At 48.5% G+C, this 18,907-nt stretch overlaps 1 protein-coding gene and 1 pseudogene across 6 annotated transcripts in view; both read left to right on the forward strand.

Moving 5' to 3' along the window:
* Positions 1-4,157: 4,157 nt before the first annotated feature.
* Positions 4,158-18,907, forward strand: part of PLCG1 (phospholipase C gamma 1) — an 82,710-nt gene continuing 67,960 nt past the window's right edge. For 2 of the 6 annotated variants that reach the window (XM_090020953.1, XM_090020958.1), the window contains exons 1-2: positions 4,504-4,714; positions 5,315-5,651. In XM_090020953.1, coding sequence (XP_089877079.1) covers positions 5,450-5,651 — 202 coding nt within the window. In that variant the 5' untranslated portion in view covers positions 4,504-4,714; positions 5,315-5,449. The other 4 variants (XM_090020956.1, XM_090020955.1, XM_090020957.1 and 1 more) reach the window with 4 other exon arrangements.
* LOC149856605 (U4 spliceosomal RNA) lies at positions 11,699-11,812 on the forward strand (annotated as a pseudogene).

The following is an 18,907-nucleotide window of genomic DNA, read 5'->3' on the forward strand; positions in this document are numbered from 1 at the left end:
TGGACCCTGCGCCCAAGCAAAGTCTGTCAGAATTTAAAGATACAGGACACAACACAATTAAGTGTTTCACTTGCGTAGCTACGTGCAAGAGTCATCATCACTGCATAAATAAGGAAGGAAACAGAGGTTGACTCTGCTGGCACCTGCTCAAATTTGAGCAGGTGGCAGCAGAGAGAATCAGGTTAGCCAAGGAGTAATGTAAGTTTTATTCAACATGTTTTGTACCAAAGCATGACACAGGTGCTGCTACTGATAACAATAATAATACTGGGTGCTATTTATCACTAGATCTGGAAGTGCTTCATAAAGCAAGTGTCCGTACTTGACAATGGAGAAACTGAGGTTCAGGGCAGGGACCACCCTCAGCAGCCCAGTAGCGGAGCTAGGAAAGGAAAGCTGGTCTCCTGAGTCTGTCCAGTACTTTAATCATTAGGCTGCACACAACTGCATTAGAGGTGTTGTCCCAGACCTCCAGGATAAAACTCAGCAGGTATTTAAGAGTTCCCAGCAATGCTGCATGAGAGCTGAGGTTTAACAAGAGGTACTGGCTGTAAGCTGAAACTAGACAAGCTCAGGCTAGAAATGCTGTTCAGGGAGCCAGGAGGCCAGGATTTGATCAACTGGGGAGGCTTTCTTTGAAGATGTATCTTGCAGGTACTTCTAAAAGTAATAGCCTGCAAGAAATAGATTCTAGCTGTAGGCCTGCCCTGGAGATGATATGGGTTGAAATTTCCCATGCTTAGGTTCAGCCCAAAGGCATGCATGTACTTGTACATATATTCAAGTATGTTTACACATGTCCATACACACATGCCTTATGATGGTTTCACTGTGCAGCACTGCCCATCTCCATTGTGCTGCTTGTCCCTCTCTGTAGAGAAAGCACCCTCTGTTAGCTGCACACAAGTAACTGATGGAGACGGACTGCACAAGCATTTCATTTAAAGCATTCAGAAGATGCAAATTCAGTGCTTCTAAAGATGTCCTGTGAAACATGGAAAATGAGTTGTACACGGATGGCTTGCGGAGGAAGCTTTTATTTCAAGAGAATTTCTGCCTATATTTGATATAAGCTTAGAGATAGCATGAGTGTTTAAAGCTGGTCTCGTTGGGAATTTCAGAGGCACGTCTATCTCAACTGTTAATCCAAAGAGTTGGAGGTGCTGAATATTTCAGAGTGCTCTCTTCCATCTGTTAGGCATTGACATTAAATAGGAGTAGATGAAAGCATGTTTTAAAACAGTCCAGATAAATCGGGTATCATTTCATTGGTATCTGTGGTATCATAATCCTACCAGACAATTTTCTGGGTTGGCAAAGCCCTGAATGTTATGATTTAATGCATAAAAAAAAAAGAAAAGGAAGGAAGGAAAAACGCAACCATTTGGACTGTCATGCATAATGAAAGAGGCAAAGGAGCAAATAATTTCCCTCAAAGGTCACGTTGATTAGCTGCATCTTATCAACTTACTGCCCCCTGACTACAGTAGAAATACAGAGCTTAGTCTTGTAATAGGCACCCATGCAAATTATCCTACTGTAGAATGAGCCCACTCCTTTGAGTCATGACTACCTGCGTGATTAAGGCCTGTGGGACAGGGGCTGGCTAAGTGGATGCATCTGTCAGCTTGAGGGGTCTTGCAGTGAGAACTATGACCCATAACATCCCTGCAAGGCAGGTGCTGAGGACAGCGGAGTGCCTTCAACCTTGCCTCTTTCTGTGACTTCAGCATCTCACTCAGGGCTATGGGGAAACTCTGGGGTCCAGCCGGGCTCTGCTGCCCAGAGCCTTCTCTTGACAATGGGCACCTACAATTTGTTTGAAAAAACAGCAAGGCTTTCTCTCTCCTGCAAAAACAAGATGGGTTGTGTCCTGTCCCTGTCTCCTGCCTTATATAATACCCTGGTGGTTAAGGAACTTGGAAGCCAGAGGCTCAGATACTAATTCCCTGTTGAAGCTGTGCCTGAATTCCACAAAAGTCCCCATTTAGGTCCCTAAGTCCTTCTTTTTGTACCTTAGTTTTTTACATGGCCCTTTAGCTTTGTCAGCAGAGCACTCAGGGGATGCGGGTCCAGCGTTCTGGTTCCTTTTCCCAGGACCGTTTCAGTATTTTTATCCAACCACAGTTTAGGGCAAACTAAAGTCCTGCTCACTCTTACACTCTTCCTCTGGACAAATTTGTCCTGCATTCCCTTCTGTAATATAAGAGCAGGGGTGGAGAGTGTCCCCATCCAGAATGGTGCACAGCCTGGTGATTGCGGACATGAGCAAGATGGTGGTTTGAATTGCCTCAGGCTGGGGGGGGGGGGGGGGGGTTCCACTTCTATCTCTCATTTCCTGGCCTTAAGCACTAAGGTACTATCTAAAAGGGGGATTAGATAGGAAAAAGAGTGATGGCCGTGCCTACGTTTTTGTGAGGCACTTGATCCCGTCAGCGTGTGCTAAGCAAGGTACCAGATTGCATCCCTTAGTCAACATGGACAACAAAATGCCCTGTCCAGGGGTCCCAACCTGGCAGAGGTATGCATTGGGGGCTGAGCTGTTCAGCCGGGTCCAGACTGGGACAGTTGTGGGCACGTGCAAAGGCACAAATCTAGGTGCCTGAGGAGCTTTCAGGACCAAAAGAGAGATGCCCGTGTGCAGTTTAGTTGCTTCCAGGATTAGGTGGCAGCTGAGCAGGAGGCTTCAGGGTTCTGTGCTTGGACTTACTCATGTTTCAAACATCAGAGACCCTGGGTTCAGACCTTGCATAAGACCTGTCGGGTCAGCCAAGTGAATATTATTTCACAGTTATGTTTATTTCACCCTCAGTCCTGCATTGAAACAGATTCCCAGTGATGCTTTTACCCGTGTCTTGAAGTTTGTACAGAGATACTGTCTTTCCTGAGTACGTAACCTGTTTCCTCTGCCACTAAACCTTATCTCCTCCTGAACACGTGGCCCTTGTGGGTAACTTCATGTCACTTTAAGCAGTTGTAGACAGCACCCTGCTGCTTTTGCTGGTAAGCACTTTGTGCATTTTTAAAACAAACCGCATGTGCCTGGCTCCTGACTTCTAGCTGCAAGAGCAATTGCCTATGCAAAATGTATGTCTGACTGGGCATGAAAATGCCATGACTGCATGCACAAATTCGCTCATTTTATGCATGCAACATTTCTGGATATTTGCATGTGCAATAAGCAGATTCATGTATCCACTTGTGAGCGTGCAGGCCAAAGGAAGAGCTTTCCTGTGGAGCAAGGAGGGAGAAATATCTGCCTGGGCCATGGAGCAGCCGTGGAGCTTCTCCTTGGTCACCTCTGCAGGCTCAGGGCTACAAGAGTTCAGAAGTGCTGGCATATCTGAGCACTTGTATTACCCCACTTGATGCACCATATTCAGGCACTGACAACTCTTTTAATCAAAGCAAAAAGCCTTGAACCCAAAGGCTAATGAAATCTTAGCCTGGCCTAATGTCCTGAAGTGATGGGGAGGGAGTGGCGGAGAAGGGAAAATGAGAGGGGGGGTAGCTTTGGGAGAAGGATAGGGGGAAACTACTTCAAATCAACTTTTTCATACATTAAACCTCTCTTTGTTCACTTTCCTGTCTGGCTGGATGTAGCATTGCAGCGCTGGCCTGGTACTACCAGAACTAACAGAGCTGGCGTGAAAGGAGATAATTCTCCCCCTTCCCCAGAATGAGAAAACGGAGCTTGGCATGCAAAGTCTGCTTTTTCCAGGTAGGTGTCAATGGGCACGGTGGGAGTTTTCAGCAGAGCAAAGAACAGATGGGGAGAAGGGTCTTTTGGTTAAGGCATTGGGCTGTGCTTCAGGAGAGCCGGAGTCAGCTCCTGTTCTGCCACAGATTCATTGTCTAACCTTGGCGGAGTCGCTTAATCTTGCCATCTTTTGCTTTTCTGTCGTCAAAATGGAGACAATATCGTCTTCCTCCCTCCTCCCGTCTTCTGCGCTTCCTGAGCTGCTGGGAGCAGGGGGAGTCCTTTGTGTGGCTGCACAGCCCCTAGCACAGGGAGGCTTCAGGCTTGCCAGGACCTTTGTGTGTTACTGTCACGCTAATAATGGCTAACAGCAGCACAGGCTCTCAGCCGGTCCCCCTGGACCTATGGAAATCAGGTTTCTTTTGCCCAGCATGTCTTTATAGGTTGTAACATGACTCCTGAAGCAGCCCTCCCTGGTGAGCCATCCTGCCCGCCCCCGAAGTGCGGCTTTGATTCTGTCCTGACTAGAAGCAGGCCCTGCTCCAAGTCGGGACTACTTTGTGATGACATCACCCCCGGGCGTGGCAGGATACACAGGTGGGCAGCCGCGGCGGGTGTCACAATGCGCGGGGCAGCTGGCGCTCGCCCCGGGGCTGGCGGGGCGCGGCGCGGGGCGGCGAGCCCGCGGGGCCCCGCGCAGGGGCATGGCCGGCCCCCGCGCCCGCTTCCACCCCAGCTGCCGCTGCGGGAGAGATGATTTATTGGGAGGAAGCTGCCTTGCTCTGCAGCTGGAAGAGGTGGAGCCATCTGGGACGCGAGCCGTGGGGCTGGCATGAGGCGCCAGCCCCAGGCCCGACTAATAAATCATGCTCGCCCCCCGGCTCCCGGCAGCGCTGCTCGCCCGGGCCCCGCCGGCGTGACGGCCCCGGCCCCGGCCCCCGCGCGCCGCCTTGTCCCCCGGCCCTGCAGATGCCTCGTGCCCGGGCGCGGGGCAGCTCCGCGCGGGGGCGCACGGTAACCGCGGGGCGGAGGGCGCGGGGGCTGGCTCCTCGGCCTCGCCGGCTCTGCGTCGTGCGGCGCGCAGGCGGGGGGAAGGGCGCCCCGCCGCTGCAGGACGCGCGGGAGCCGGGGCAGGCACCTCGCGCCGGGGAGTTTCAAATCAGTGGGTCGAAAAGACGTAGATGTGCGGGCTCCGCGCCCGCCGCACGTGCTGCCCGGGCCGGGCCCGGCTCGGGGCCGCTTCAGCCATTACTTGCAGCGCTCTCCCGGGGGCGGGCGGGGGCGAGGCAGGCACCGCTGGCCCCGAACAAAAGGGAGAGCTTTGCTACGGAGTCGCCTCCCTCCTTCCTCCCGCCCTTGCTCTGTGCAACCCAATCTTTCTGGAGGACCCAGTCCCGCTCCTAATCGCTCAGGAATGCTTTGTGTCTGCTTGCTTTCGCTTTAGGCTCCGTCGGGAAGGAGGGGGGGAAATGGTGCATGATTCAAACCAGCAGAGAGGTGATTTTTTGCTGCGGCCCTGGAGTGAAAAGTTTCGATGCGGGAGACGATCGCTCGGGCTGGGCTCCCCCTCCTAAGCCCTCGGATCTAAACACGGCTTCTTTCCCCCTCTCGCAGGAAGGGGAAGACTCTTGTGCTGGGAGCCATGAGCTTGGATTGGTTTTATTGAAGTCTGCCGAGCTGCACCCGGGAGCCTGAAGATCCCCGTTGCCTGGACGCTTCTCCGCTTTGGGGGAAGCAGAGGAGGGAGCCATGGCGTCCGGCTTCTCCAATGGCCCCTGCGTGCAGAACGAAGCCGAGGTGGTTCACCTCTGCCGCAGCTTGGAAGTTGGCACTGTGATGACTCTCTTTTACTCGAAGAAATCCCAGAGGCCAGAGAGGAAAACTTTCCAGGTGAAGCTAGAAACCAGACAGATCACCTGGAGCAGAGGCTCGGAGAAGATAGAAGGGGCAAGTAAGTGTGGATTTGTAACGAAGGTGGGGAAGGCAACTTTGCTTAGGGCCGATTCCCCACACATCAGACTGGCCGTGTAGATGGGCAAGTTTTCTGGAGCGCTGGAATCTGCCTGGCTGTGACAGCCCCGGGGGAAATTTGTCTAAGGGGGGAAATTTTGCAACACAGATGCAGTAATTGGCAAGCTTTCCTAAGCCGAGTAACCTTTTTTTTTTTCTTCCTTTCTTTTAATGGCCTGAAATGTTTATCCTGTGTCGAGTGGAAAAGGCAGAGCTGCACTGAGCCTTGAATGTCCATTTCAAATCCTGTGAATTTTCAATCTAGCTTGAGATCTGGGCCTCTTGCCAGTCCAGAATAAGTAACTCTTAATTGTTTTTGTGATAAACACCTTCCTTTCTTCAAGGAAGAGGCCTGTCTGTGTTGCTCACCTGACCACTCATCCGTTTCACCCTGGGGGTTTCTTCCCTCCACCCTCAGAAGCTCCTAAAACCTGCAAGAAAAGCCAGCCTTCCCATGAATCCCTTGATTTTAACAACTAATCCTATTTTGAGTCCATTTTTGCTTCTGTGATGGAGCTGACCTGGGTATTCATCATTGCTGTCATGTATGTGAAGAAGAGAGAGACTGAAGTGACGTTTTTGATTGTTGTGTTTCACATCAAGTGCTAATTGACAGGAGTGCAAGAGCCGGAGTGCGTGGAGTCTTTGGGACTAAACTTGGGTCCTTCAGACTCTTCTGCTCTGGGGAATTCAACCCTCTTTGGTGCCTGGCTTAGCTAAGTTAAATGAGACTCTCAATGCTTAATGGGTTACCTTCTAGATATGCAAGCTTCCCTACTTCTCCAGTACCTGTTGAAGGGCATGGCTGCCTAGCCACTTAGAAATGAGGTCCACAGACAAGTTACCATCTACCTTAAAGTTGGTCATTATGTGGTTGCTTTGTTTGCTGTAGAATTCAAACTTTAACATAGATTTGGGAGCTTTGGCCTTCAGCTCAGTAATTACAATGAGCTCAGAGATGAAGCAGTGGATGGCTTGAGAGATCATTTCTTAACCTATGTGGCACCAAAATCAACCCTGTGGGTAGTGACTCCTCCGATGACTTCCATTTTCCTTGGGCTTAATACCAGTTTGCAAAACAAGAAAGCTTATCTATCAGATAAGTCATTAGTGACCAATTTATCAGCCTCCAGAGGCTAGACAGATGTTTTCACAGCTGGGTGGTGGGTTGATAGGATATAATCCTCTTGTAAACCATGCTCAGTACATTGAACACCAATGTAATTATAAATATATTTATAGCTAATTCTCATACATACGCACTGAATGTTTAGGGGCTATACTCTAGTGTGAAGTTGGTGTTAGAGAGGTTTCCAGCCCTAGGTTCAGTTTGGGGTTCACTCTTTGTGCCTTTCTTTGCACTGTTTACAGTAGTTTTAATCCTTAGAAAACTGAGCATTAATAGTGAATGTTAAAGGAGTGACTCTTGCCCATGTCTCCTTCATGCATCCAAACCTGAGAATTGGTAAGGTATTTAGTTGTTGCATCCCTGAGACCACTCTGTCTGTAATTTGGTCATTATTTGATCAGTTTGCTTGGCTCCAAAGAAAGGCGGGTGTGGACTGTGCCTGTGTGTTCAGGGGCTGAAAATGGGTGCTCTAGCAATTCATAAATTGGGTGCTTATAAATAACTATATGTAGTTTTGTAAAGCATCTAAGAATGCTCTTGTGGTGGGATAAAATTGGAGTCTGCAACTTTTTTCCCATAGTGTCCTCACTATCAACACGTAAATGCCATAAAATGGATTTAGCAGAGGTACCCCTTGCTGTGATTTTACCCTTCTGCTCCTTTTAAAAGACAACTAAGGCTACAGAAAGAGCAAGAACCCCTCTGCTTGCTTTGCCCTTTGTTCCCGTGGAGTTTTTTTGCAACACTTTGAGCATAGTCAGTTAAACTATTTCTTTCCTAATGAACCAGGCATAATCCTGCAAGATGTCCTGTATATGCAGAACCCTCCAGTAGGGTCTGCTTGCTATTCAGGGCCTTACTCAGTTTCTCTTCTTTGCTGTGGTTCTGTTAGCACAAGGAGAGTGAGAAAGCATACCCACAGAGAGTACTGGATGGATGAACTCAGGGCCTGAGATGGATCTTGTTTGGTTCCTGAGATGCAGTTGTCCCTCTGTAATTAATTAATATCCTCCCCATCCATGTGAGGGAAGTGTTCATATTTAGCAGACTAGCATGGGGAGAAATTGAAATGTGCAACGACCCAAGTAACTTCCCGAAGGCCTTGTCCATTCTATATAGACTTTTTCACTGCCCTCATCACTGTGTTATATTAGTAGCTTCCACTAATGTGGTGGTTCTCAGTTATCAAACTTTTTTTTTTTTTTTCACGGACCACTTGAAAATCATTGAGGGTCTCACCGGACCACTTAAACTTTTGTTCTACAAATCAAAGCGCACAACTTTTAATATCAGTAGTTTTACTTTACAAGTACAGATATTCTTGATTGTTCCACAACCTTTCTGTGGACGACCTGGATGGAGCCTGCAGACCGGTGGTGGTCTGTGCACCACAGGTTGAGGACCTCTGCACTAATGCATCCAGCGAGTCCAAGAATTCTTCCAGTTCCAGGCTTTAACCACCAGATCACAGTTCTTCCTCCACAGTGTAGAATATAACTTGCCATGATCCCACAGGAGCAATGTCTGAAATATTTCATGTTACCTAAGGGCACAAAGGGGTGAAGGAAACTTCAGTTGAGCTACCTTTGCAGTGGGATCAATAGGAACCAAGGTAGAGTCTAATTCTGTTTATTGGCTGAATGTTTTATAAAATTGCAATAGTCTGGGGGTCGGCTGCTGGAGCCTTCTTGCCTCTCCCCACCAAAAGGTTTTAGGGGCGAGATTTTTAAAGATGTGTTTAGATTTCTGATTCCTATTCAAATCAGTGGGTCGAAAACATGTAGATACATTTGGGCTTGTAGGAGCTTGATTTAAATTTTATATGCTTTGAATGCAAAGTATTATTTATCAGCATGACAGAGTCAGCAATAGACCTCTCCCAGCATTGGGGAAAAGGGTGGTTGGAGCTGATGATGGAAAGCCACTGCCTCCTGCTTCAGAGAAAAGAGGAGGGAGAGGAGAGATCTTTCTGAGGTTGAGGGCCTGGGTACTTGGGTATTTGTGTATTAGGATTTAGGGGAGCAAGCCATGAACACAGCTGAATAGCGTCTTGTTTCTGGTGTAGCTTCTGATGCAGACTTAGAAACGCTGCACATCAAGGGATGGCCTTGCTCTCCATGGGATGGTGACCTTCTCTGGGGTGGAACATGCCTGCATTCAACACCATGGGGCCCAGGCTCCATTTTAATTTTAGACAGGGGTTTTCAGAGGGACCCATGGGAGTTAGCTACCCAGATCCTGTTGACTTTTAACACTTGTTCGTAACTACATCCCAGGTATATTTTATTTCGTTTTATTGCCTTAGTCCAGGAGGCATGTTTGCTTTACGCCTATCGGTAAACTGACTTGGCGGTGGCTGACTATCCTTAGGAAGAGTAGAAGCCTCGTAGACCATATGAAAGAAACTCTGCTGTGTAACTTATAACTTTCAGGTAAGGCGAGGCTGATCCTGTAATAACTTCAGCACCTGCTTAAATTCACATATGTGACTTGTTTAGCTGACATGAATGAGTTGAGCAATGCAAAATTAAGCAGGTGCATAAGGGCAAACCATTTGCTGTGTAGTTGTGAACTGTGTGGTTGTCTTTGGGAAGCAAAAATTCTTAAAGGAGCTTCCAAATCCTTCAGCGTCAAGTTCACACCTCAGCAAAGTGGCCTGTTTCCTCCCCACCCTTTTGAGTGGCTGGGCTCCTACAGCTTCCATTGTAATCAGTGACCTCTAAAATTTGAGGTTAGTTTAAATTGAGCTACGGAAATACAGAATTAGGCATGTGCCTGTAACCAGCCAGGTTTGGAAGGCCTGTAATGTGCATTTGGTTTGATGGGTCCAGTCGCATGTAGGTGAGTTGTGTTTAAGGTTTTTCCCACTCCCAGAGCCAAGCTGGAGTTGGTAATAGAAAATAACACCCAGCAGTGTGAGGGCTTGTGGCCACACCCCTGATTCTACTGAAATAAAAGTGGTGCAGGCTGCACGGCTGTGGTGTGTATGGGACAGGCGCTGAACAACTCTGCTGCTTTTGCAGGTTTTCTGGGGGCTGTGCTTCAGTTTGCTCATCTCCAGGCTGGCTCAGCATTTGGGCTGAAATGACAAGACACCTGGATGAAACCAAGTCATGGCCATCTCTGCCCACTCACAAGCATAGTTAAATATAGAGTCCCAACCTATTTCCAGTTGGGGTGACTTCTGAATTCCCCTTGCGATCGCATTTTTCACCATTCCTGTTCTGCTGTGGTCTCTGTGAAGCATTGCTGCCTCTGCTAGCTGTCTTGTTCAGCTGCAGAAGGTGGTTGCATTCGGCTGCTGGCTGACCTCTTGGTGCATGTTGAGCATACACAGCATACACGTGGGTATTCCCCTTTACTGTGAGTCTCCATTACCTCTGTGTTGGGTAACCTGGGGGTGACAGGCCAGCGTTCTTAAACCTGGTGCTTAAGCTGGGCCCTCTTAGAGGGGTTTAGGTGTATACAAGAAGCCTCTCTTTGAGGGACCCACAGGACTCTGATTGGATGCCCAAATGTGGACTGGCTTTAATTGCCAAGAACCTGAGGCTAAGGCACCTCCACACACACTTGAGCTTGCCCAAGGCTGAGAATGCAACACAGTAGTATGTGGGTAGGCCAGAGCTTTACTGGGATATGATGCATTGCTTTGGTGTGTGATGACCAGGGATCCAGGTTTTCCACTTGCTGTGGAAAAACACCTTTTTTTTTTTTTTTTTCCTTTGAACGAGAAAAATGTGGGAAATGGCTGGCTTCCCTTTGCAGGCTGGCAGTTTCAGCCTGCAAGCGGCTGCTTGGGGCTGGGTGGAGCAGGACGGAAGGGATAAGGCAGGGGTGGGCAAAATGGGGCCGGGGGGCCAGATGCGGCCCACCATGCCATTCTATCTGGCCCACGGGGCCCCCAGAAAATTTAGAAAATTAATATTAATCTGCTCTGGGCTGCCTGCCATGTGGCCCTTAATGGCCTTTCAAAACTCAGTAAGCGGCCCTCTCCCCAAAATAATTGCCCACCCCTGGGATAGGGAGTGCCATGTGCACGTGCACGTGCATACATGCACTTGGCAGCCAGGCAGTGTGGTGGAGAGCAGCTCCCACAGCTCCCTCCAGGTAAATCTGTGAGCCTCCCCCGATTTCTGCACCCACAGTGGGGCATGGGGCTCTAACTGGGCCAGACCAGCTCTGAGCTGCCTCCGCAGCCCAGTGGGCAGGACCCAGCACAGGAGGGAGCTCTGCACTGCCATGGCCATGAAGGTGAGGTGCACCCTCCCCACCCAGCAGCAGCTGGGGCTACAACTCCACACTGCCATACCTCACCTTGGCATCCATGGTGGCACAGCACTTCCTCCTGTGCTGGGGCCTGCCCTCTGAGCTGTGGAGGTGGCTCCTTCCCAGAACTGGTCTGTCCTGGCTGCAGCTGTGTGCCCTGTTGTGGGTGCAGAAAGCTTGGGGGGGCTCATGCCCCCTCCCACTCCAGTGTCTCACCTGTGCCCTCCTACCCTATTTGGACACATTGCCTATTCCCACACCCACCCTGATCCCCGTACTCTGGGGGAGCGGAGGGGCAGCCAGTTGAGAGTGAGGGGCAGCAGCAGAGCAGTGCCATATCAGAGCTGCTAAGTACCATAAAGTAGCAGGGGGCGGGGGGACAGCTGCAGCTGGAACCATGTCCCGGTGTGCAAAGGGGACAAGAGGACCTCTGATTTCTCCGTGATAAAAAACAAACCAAAAAACAAATGCCAGAGGATATAGGTATTTCAAATTTATTTTATTATAATGATTGAGGCACTGGTAGGCTTCCAACTTGCTTTAAATTTGCGAATATATCAATAAAACATTGTATTAAGCAGAGATGTATATAAGGTTTTGCAGAGTGGCAGTATCGTAGCCAATGAGGTTAATCTGAGGCATGATTATTACCGACTGAAAACTTTTCTCTGATTTAAAAAAAACAAATTCTTTGATTTTAAAAAAAGACCCCCAAATCTGCTTTTTTTGTTTCATTGTCATAGTGTAGGGGAGAAAAAAAAGCAGATTTTTGTTTTTTTTTAATTAGAGGATTTGTGGGGGGGAGGATGTTAATCAGAGAATTTGATGTTTTAAAATGGGGAAAACCAGGATCCCATCAGTGATGATCAAATGGTACCTCTGGGTGCAGGAGTAGGGGCTATGCCAGGGGTTCTCAAGCTGTGGGTCCGGGCCCCCGGAGAGTTATGAGCATCTTAAAAGGGGGCCACAAACTTCCCAGGCGGTATGTGTGGGGAAGGCATGCGGTGGCAGCACAGAGCGGTGGGGGGCAGCGGTGGCTGCCACGTGCAAGCTCTCTGTCCCCCACTGCTGCTGCCATCCAGCACTCGGGCTTGTGGTATCACAAAGTTGGAGACCCCCTGGGCTATGCTATTGCTGATAGACTTGCCTCTTAATTTCCTTACTTTGGGTTTTGTATTGGGTATATCCTCTAAGAACAATCTTAGTTGATACAGCATGTGGACTGCTCAGGTTGCTGGTCAAAGTTGACATCTCTGCCAAAGCAGCAGCTCTTCTCTGGTGCCTTGACTTGTGAAGAAGAGCTTCTCTGATGTGAAAGGATCTGTTGCATTGTCAACGGTCCTGCTCTTCAGTGATCTAGTCGGTTAGCTCAAGACCTTTGCTGCTCCTGGTGAGGGTCAGAATCGGTTAGCTGATGAACAGGGCAGGTGCACATTTTTCAGAGAAAAGCTTCCTTTTTTCTTTGAAGAAAAACTAGTTTTAGAAGGGCAGGGAGGGCCCAGGGGTTGGGGGGGTTTTTTTTGTTGTTGCTGTTAGGAGAGAGAAAGCTAGCCAACCAGCAGCAATATCTAAACCCACATCAAAAAGGGATTTTTGACTGAAAAAGATCGTTTAAAAAAAAAAAAAATTTTCAGGCAGCTGTATTTATTATCAGCAAGCTGCTTTTTCACCAAGCTTGTGTCACAGAAGATCCTGGCTGTTCTGAAACTGTTCGTCCAGTTCAGGAGGAACTCTTGAACACTCTTCTGGGGCTTTTGGCCTCTTGCAAACCAGCACCCGTTGCTTCGTCGTTGATCCTGATCGTTGTGAGAAGGGTCCTTTCCCGGCTAGACATGGTCCTCGAGGACTCTGGTTCAATGAACAACTCTAATAGAGCGTTTTCATTTTTTGTTGTTGTTAAGTAACCAAACGCTTGGTTATTCTCCCGCGTCCGCCAAACACACCCTTCCTGCATGTTTTTGCACTTTCTGCCATATGAAATGTTTAAGTAGAGTCTTAACTTGGAGTGTGAGTTATTTGCCAGTTTTTTGCTTGATCCATCTCTCTTGACACTTGTTAGAAAATGTTGAGGTTGGTTTAGAGACTGAGTGGGACATCTTGAAGCAGATAAATGGCCTTCGTTCCCCCTCCTGACAGGTTGAACTCTTGGTTTGACTGCAGGGAGCTCAGTCCTGAGCAGGTGGTATGAGTTTGGGGAGGATGAGAGCCATAGTCTGAACCGCAGGTGCGTGCACAAGGAATTGGAGAAAGCACGTCAGGTTGATATCAGTGACTTGGGAAGGGTCTCTTCTTCCAGAGCCCCTTGCTCTAACCATCCCGTTCTTTTCACCTGCTAGCTCAGGGGTGTTGAACCAGTCTGGCTTCGTGGGGCTGGTCCACGGGCCAGAACGAGCCCACAGATCGCCTGTGTGCAACATGCGCCAGGCTGATCCCATGTGCAGGGCCAGCACTGGCGCCTGCTGCCTATGAATCCAATTAGAGACCCACAGAGACTACCGTGGGCTGGGTGACGGTGGGCCAGATCTGGCCTGCGAGGTGTATCTTTGATACCCCTGAACCCCTGTTACGTGCTCTCACGAGGCACCACATTTCTGAGGCAAGATTAGCAGACTTGTGATATGTGGTCCTTGGTAAGCAAACCTCAACCTTAACTGTGGTGGAGCCACCCTTGTGCTGTGACGACACGGCAGTGGCTCTGTCTGAAAAGAAATGTTAAATAGCTTCCCCTCTGTCTGCCCCGTCTCCCTGCTTGCCCCTCATGCATCTGACCCTAACCCACTTGTCTAGCTGAGATTTGGGGATTTAAAATAGTGCCATTATTAACGGTCTGTCCTTCAGCCCAAAAAATCTCAAAGCACTTCAGAGAGTTCCCTAATAAAGAAGCCCCACAATGCCCCCGTGGGCATAGATAAAAAATACAGTCTTCACTGTGCAGATGAGGAAGCTAAGGTGAAGCAATAAAGAGGTGTCACAGTGAGTCAGATGATTAGTCCCTGGATCCAAGACTGTTTAAGGTTAAAAATATGTAAAACCTAAACCACTGCAAGGGTCACATTTGAGATGTAAGCTACTAAGAGTGTGCGAGAGAGGAACTAGATGCAGAAGGGACTCGGGTCCAGGGCCTGTGTTTCAAATCCAGGTCATCCAGCCAACACTTCCCAAATGTTCTTATCCACTGTCATTGGGAATGCAGATTTTCATTATACCAAGTCAGATAAATCTGAGTCCTGAAAAGAGTATTTGAGAATCCCCAGGGCAGCTGCTAAGAGTTTGCTCCCAGCTGCACAGAGCCCGCAGGGGGATTTCATTATCGGCTCCAACACTTCTCAGCCAGCAGGGCTTAGAAAAATTGAAACTGCTACTTCAAAACCATGGAAGCGGAGGAAACAAGTGAGGAGACCAGCTGGATGGACACAAAGTGGGGACAGCTTTTGTGGGACATAGGTCTCCTTCTTGTAATGCTGATCATCTCTGACAGGCAGTGATGCGCAGAAGGAAAGCAAGCAGAGAAGCTCATTGTGATACCAAGGGAAGTCCTGAAAGATATGGAGGGGCAGAGGGGGAAGACGGTCAGGAGATGTGGGGGAGTTTTTCTGTTAAAATTCACACCTCATGTAGTCTGTCCTTCCTGGAAGACTACAGAGGACAAGAAAAAAAGTAGATGGCACCCCCGTAATGAGCAAGCGGACCTATTTAACTGAAAGAGGGTTTTAGTAAACCATTTCAATTTGGGCTTATTTGCTCTGACAATTTAACGTGCATGCCTCAACAAGCAGGTAAGAAAAATGATTTCTTTGGCAAAAGTATGAAGTACCCCTAGTTCCTCCAATTAACAAGTGAAAAGGGTTCCAATATCCACAGGAGACCTCCAGCACAAGCAAGGAAGATCAAAGAAACTATTTCCAATATTTAACATTAAAAAACCCAGACAAATCAGAAAGGTAAAACCCAAAACACCCCTCTTTTTCAAAAGAGCTGAAGGCTTCCCTGTACACTGTGAAGCATCACAAGAGGTGCAGCCCCTTTCCTTGTTCCTGCAAATCCCCTTGAATCCAGGTCTCAGACTTCCCCAAATATTGTATGCGACGTGGCAAATATGACCACGCCATCATGGGGAATTTACATAGGATTCAATTAATCTGCAACATTCTGCTAACTGTAGCTTTGCTTTTCTGTGGGAGCCCTCTCCAAAGTTCATGTAAATCCCTGAAGCCCGTTCCTTGTCCTGTGTGAAATTGGTAAGTGGTATGTATCTCTTAAAACAAAATGAGCCATTGGGAAAGGAGCTAGGAGTATCCTTTTATTCTTTTTGTGGCTGTTGTCTCCTTTGAGGTCTCCTGGAATTGAGAGAGAGGTGCTGATCCCTTTCTCTGGTGCAGAGAGAAATGATCAAACATCAGGGAATGAAAGAAAAAAATCTCTTTTCTTGCCAGAAGTTGATTTGCTGGCAGCAATACTAGTTTGAGCTATGGCCGGAGCGCGCCCTGCATGCCAGGATTGGGCCCCTCACTGCCCAGATCAGGCCCCGTGTGCCCAGTCTAGCATGCAAGGCCACACTGTGTGGCCTGTAAGTGACCTTTCCCACAGATTCAGAAATTGGCAGCAGGGGAGCAGCAATTAATGGTGCCACTACTCCATCACCACAAAATGTTGAGACCTGTGGGAGCCACGTGGGGGAGATGATGACACCCTGTGGGCCGGATCTGATCCACAGGCCCCATGGGGGTTGAGCATCCCTGAGCTTGCAGGCATGTCAGATTGGCCATGCTAAGCAGGATGTGGGTAGGTCAGTGCTTAGAAGGGAGACCACGGAGTTCTACCTTGGACTGTGTTGTAACCCACACCCGGTCCGTGTGGTATCGCTACCAAGAAAGCTGTGTTTTGCATGAGATGTCAGCCTTGATCTTCTGACCAGCTGGTGTTAGGATCCTGCGGTAGAGCAGGGGCAATGTGGCCATGGTCCAGGCTGGTTGTTCACGTTCTGGCAGCCTGCAGATTGTTGGGGGCACGCTCATGGAGCTTCTGCTGAGTATCCTGTTGGCCACTATTTCCTCTGGTTTGTGTAAAGTTGCTGTATGCTGTCAGACGGCCGCTCTGTTTTTGTAGTCTGCAAGACACCCTCTGGGCTCCCATTGCCAGTGGGCTACTCCTGCCACCATTGCCAGCTGCACAATGAGAGGTGCCTGCCATGTGGGCTTTTTCACAGCGGTAAAACATTCTTAGTGTAATGTGGGCTGGTTTGATCAACGTGAACGCCCAACTGAATCTCTCTGTGCCAAAGTGAGGTGCCAACGAGGCTAACGTTAAGGCGTTATAAATCCTGGTGACCATGTTCTCCAACCCACAGAATACAGAGCTGTGAAGTTTGCCTGGTAGATGACCAAACTTACAGCATGGCTCTTGCCCTTCTCCACACTTGTTTGTCCAGCGGGCCAGTACACACCTACTGTTAGCAGAGCTCCCTGCTTAAATACAGGTCAGACAGATCCACGCTGGGAATCTGGCAGAGACTAAACTGCCTGCTAGAGGCAGAGGTTTACTATAGGATTTTTAAAAGTGCACAATGATTAGTGCACTTGTCTCACTATCTCTCTGTTCTTGGGTCTTTAATGCAAGATCCAAAGAAAAAAACAAAATGTAGGGGAAAACCATGCGCGCGCGCACACACACGCACGCACACTCTGCCTGAAGGTCAGAGATATTGGCAACTGCAGTCAGCCAAGCCAACGAGTACCTGTAAATCTCAGAGGCATATTTCTTTGTTTAGGGTCAAAGGTGTCAGCTGTTATCACTTTTCTTGTCCTTGCTGCCTTGGATCACATGCTGTATATCAATTTAATATCCAACACATCCTCTTTGCAGCGACTGTATCCTGCATTGTATGGGGGTGGATTTGATGATCTCATAGGTTTTCCTCTGCTCTGACTTCCCTGATCATCTGTTCCACTGAACATGTTTTCCGTAGCTGAAATGTTATGTAGAGCAGAAGTGGGAGTGTTGCTGTGCAGATGAGCTCTGCACAGTGCAGGTTAGAGACCTCAAAGAGGAGGGCTGCAGTGGGACTGGCTTGGCTGCTCTTTAAGAAGCTCTGTGTAGGGCTGGTTAACATTTTCCATCCAAACTTTCTTTTAATGGGGAACTGATTTCTTCTTTCTTATTAACTGAACGTTTACATCTGCTTTTCATGGAAAATGTCAAGGCTTTGTTAAAAACTTCTGGGTTTGGGATTTGCAATAAAACTTGAAAGCTTTCTACAAGGGAAAAGGGATGTGATGGCTCCCCCCTCTCCCCCATGTTTCTTATCAAAATATCACTGTTCCTTGCATCCCATGTTTTTGCAGTGGAGTCACTTGCCTAAGCCACATCTGGCTGTCATTCTTCTCTCACTCCTGTCTTTCAAAGTGCTTTAAGACTGGTCCCAAATCCACGGTTTAAGGGCATGTTGTTCACAAGTTTTTCTGACATTGTTCGTGGCCGTAGGAAACTATTTTCCACAGATAGATGTTTCTTCACGTTGTCAGGAAAAGCAGTGTGATGTTTCCTGCAGTGCATACTTTGCTCAGCATTGCTTATTGCCCGGGGGCCAGTGCAGGTTAGGAACCCCTGCTCTAAGTCCCCGGAGTGCCACGCGGACTGTGCAGCGAGGTCTCCTGGAGCATGCTGTGCATCAGAAACCGGGGAATTTTCCCCTTCCAGGATTGGTGGGGAACTGATCCATGTGCAGCAGAGGCCTGTGCTTTATTTGGTGTTGAGCAGGTTTTTGGTTGTAAACTAGCAGGTCAGCTGAAATTATGTGAACACGGCTGATTGTCTAATAAACAGTATCACTAAAAATCTACAGGGAGCATCGGTGGCTTTTCAGCCCTGTTTCTGCCAAATCAGGGGTGGGGTGGACCGCATGTTAGATTTGGAGTGTTGGACTATGCTGGGGAGGGCTCCCCTGAAAATGTCCTGTTGATTTGCTCCTGTTTTATGTATGCTACCCAGGTGCAGGGGGGCTGGACCTGATGATCTGGAAGGTCCCTTCCAGATAAAACTATGAATACCAAAAACTGTAACTAGCCACTTTTTGGCATGTGCTTAGGGCATGCCCAGTGCTGCTTCAGTGGTGGCTGCATTCTGGTTTTTGGCATTCAGTGCGTAGAGCAGGGGTCGCTGGCCAGGACATGTTTTTCTAGCCCTGTTCCCTTATGTGCCTGGTCACAATGCAAATGTGTCCTTCCGTGCCTATTCCAAGAGGACCATGGTTTGTGTGCAACTCCCCTCTTGAAAACCAGACTCTCTCTCTTTTTTGTTTTCTTTTTCCCCTTTGCCCAGAGCAGATGCTATCTTCAATTTCCAAAAATATCAAATGACAGGGTTTCAATCAATAGCCCATTATCAGGTCATTTATTCGACACCCAGGAGACCAGTCTGGCATTTTGCAGAAACAAAAACTCACCTCGGCTGCAAAGAACAGGCAGGACAAGGCCCCCAGGCAGCAGCTGGTTTGACAGAGTTACACGTTGGCAGCCTAAATAGACAACCTGCTGACAGAACAAATGCATTAAACCTGTTTTTATGATTTCCCCTTCCCTCTCCTCTAAGTATTTTTTTTTTTTCTTTAAAATGATATTGCTTCTGGATTAACATTCAGGGATACCCACCAATACCAAACTCTGCCCATGCCTCTCATTCTTGATTCACAGCGCCACAGGGATCCCAGCCCCTATACCTGAGGTCTGTTTATATGTCCAGCGTACAGATGCTACCTTCTACGTGAGGTGACCACCACGGGTTCATCATACCCATGGTCATAACCC

Source organism: Crocodylus siamensis, chromosome 10, assembly GCF_052110815.1.
Source record: "Crocodylus siamensis isolate JL-2025a chromosome 10, ASM5211081v1, whole genome shotgun sequence".
Lineage (NCBI taxonomy): Eukaryota > Metazoa > Chordata > Crocodylia > Crocodylidae > Crocodylus > Crocodylus siamensis.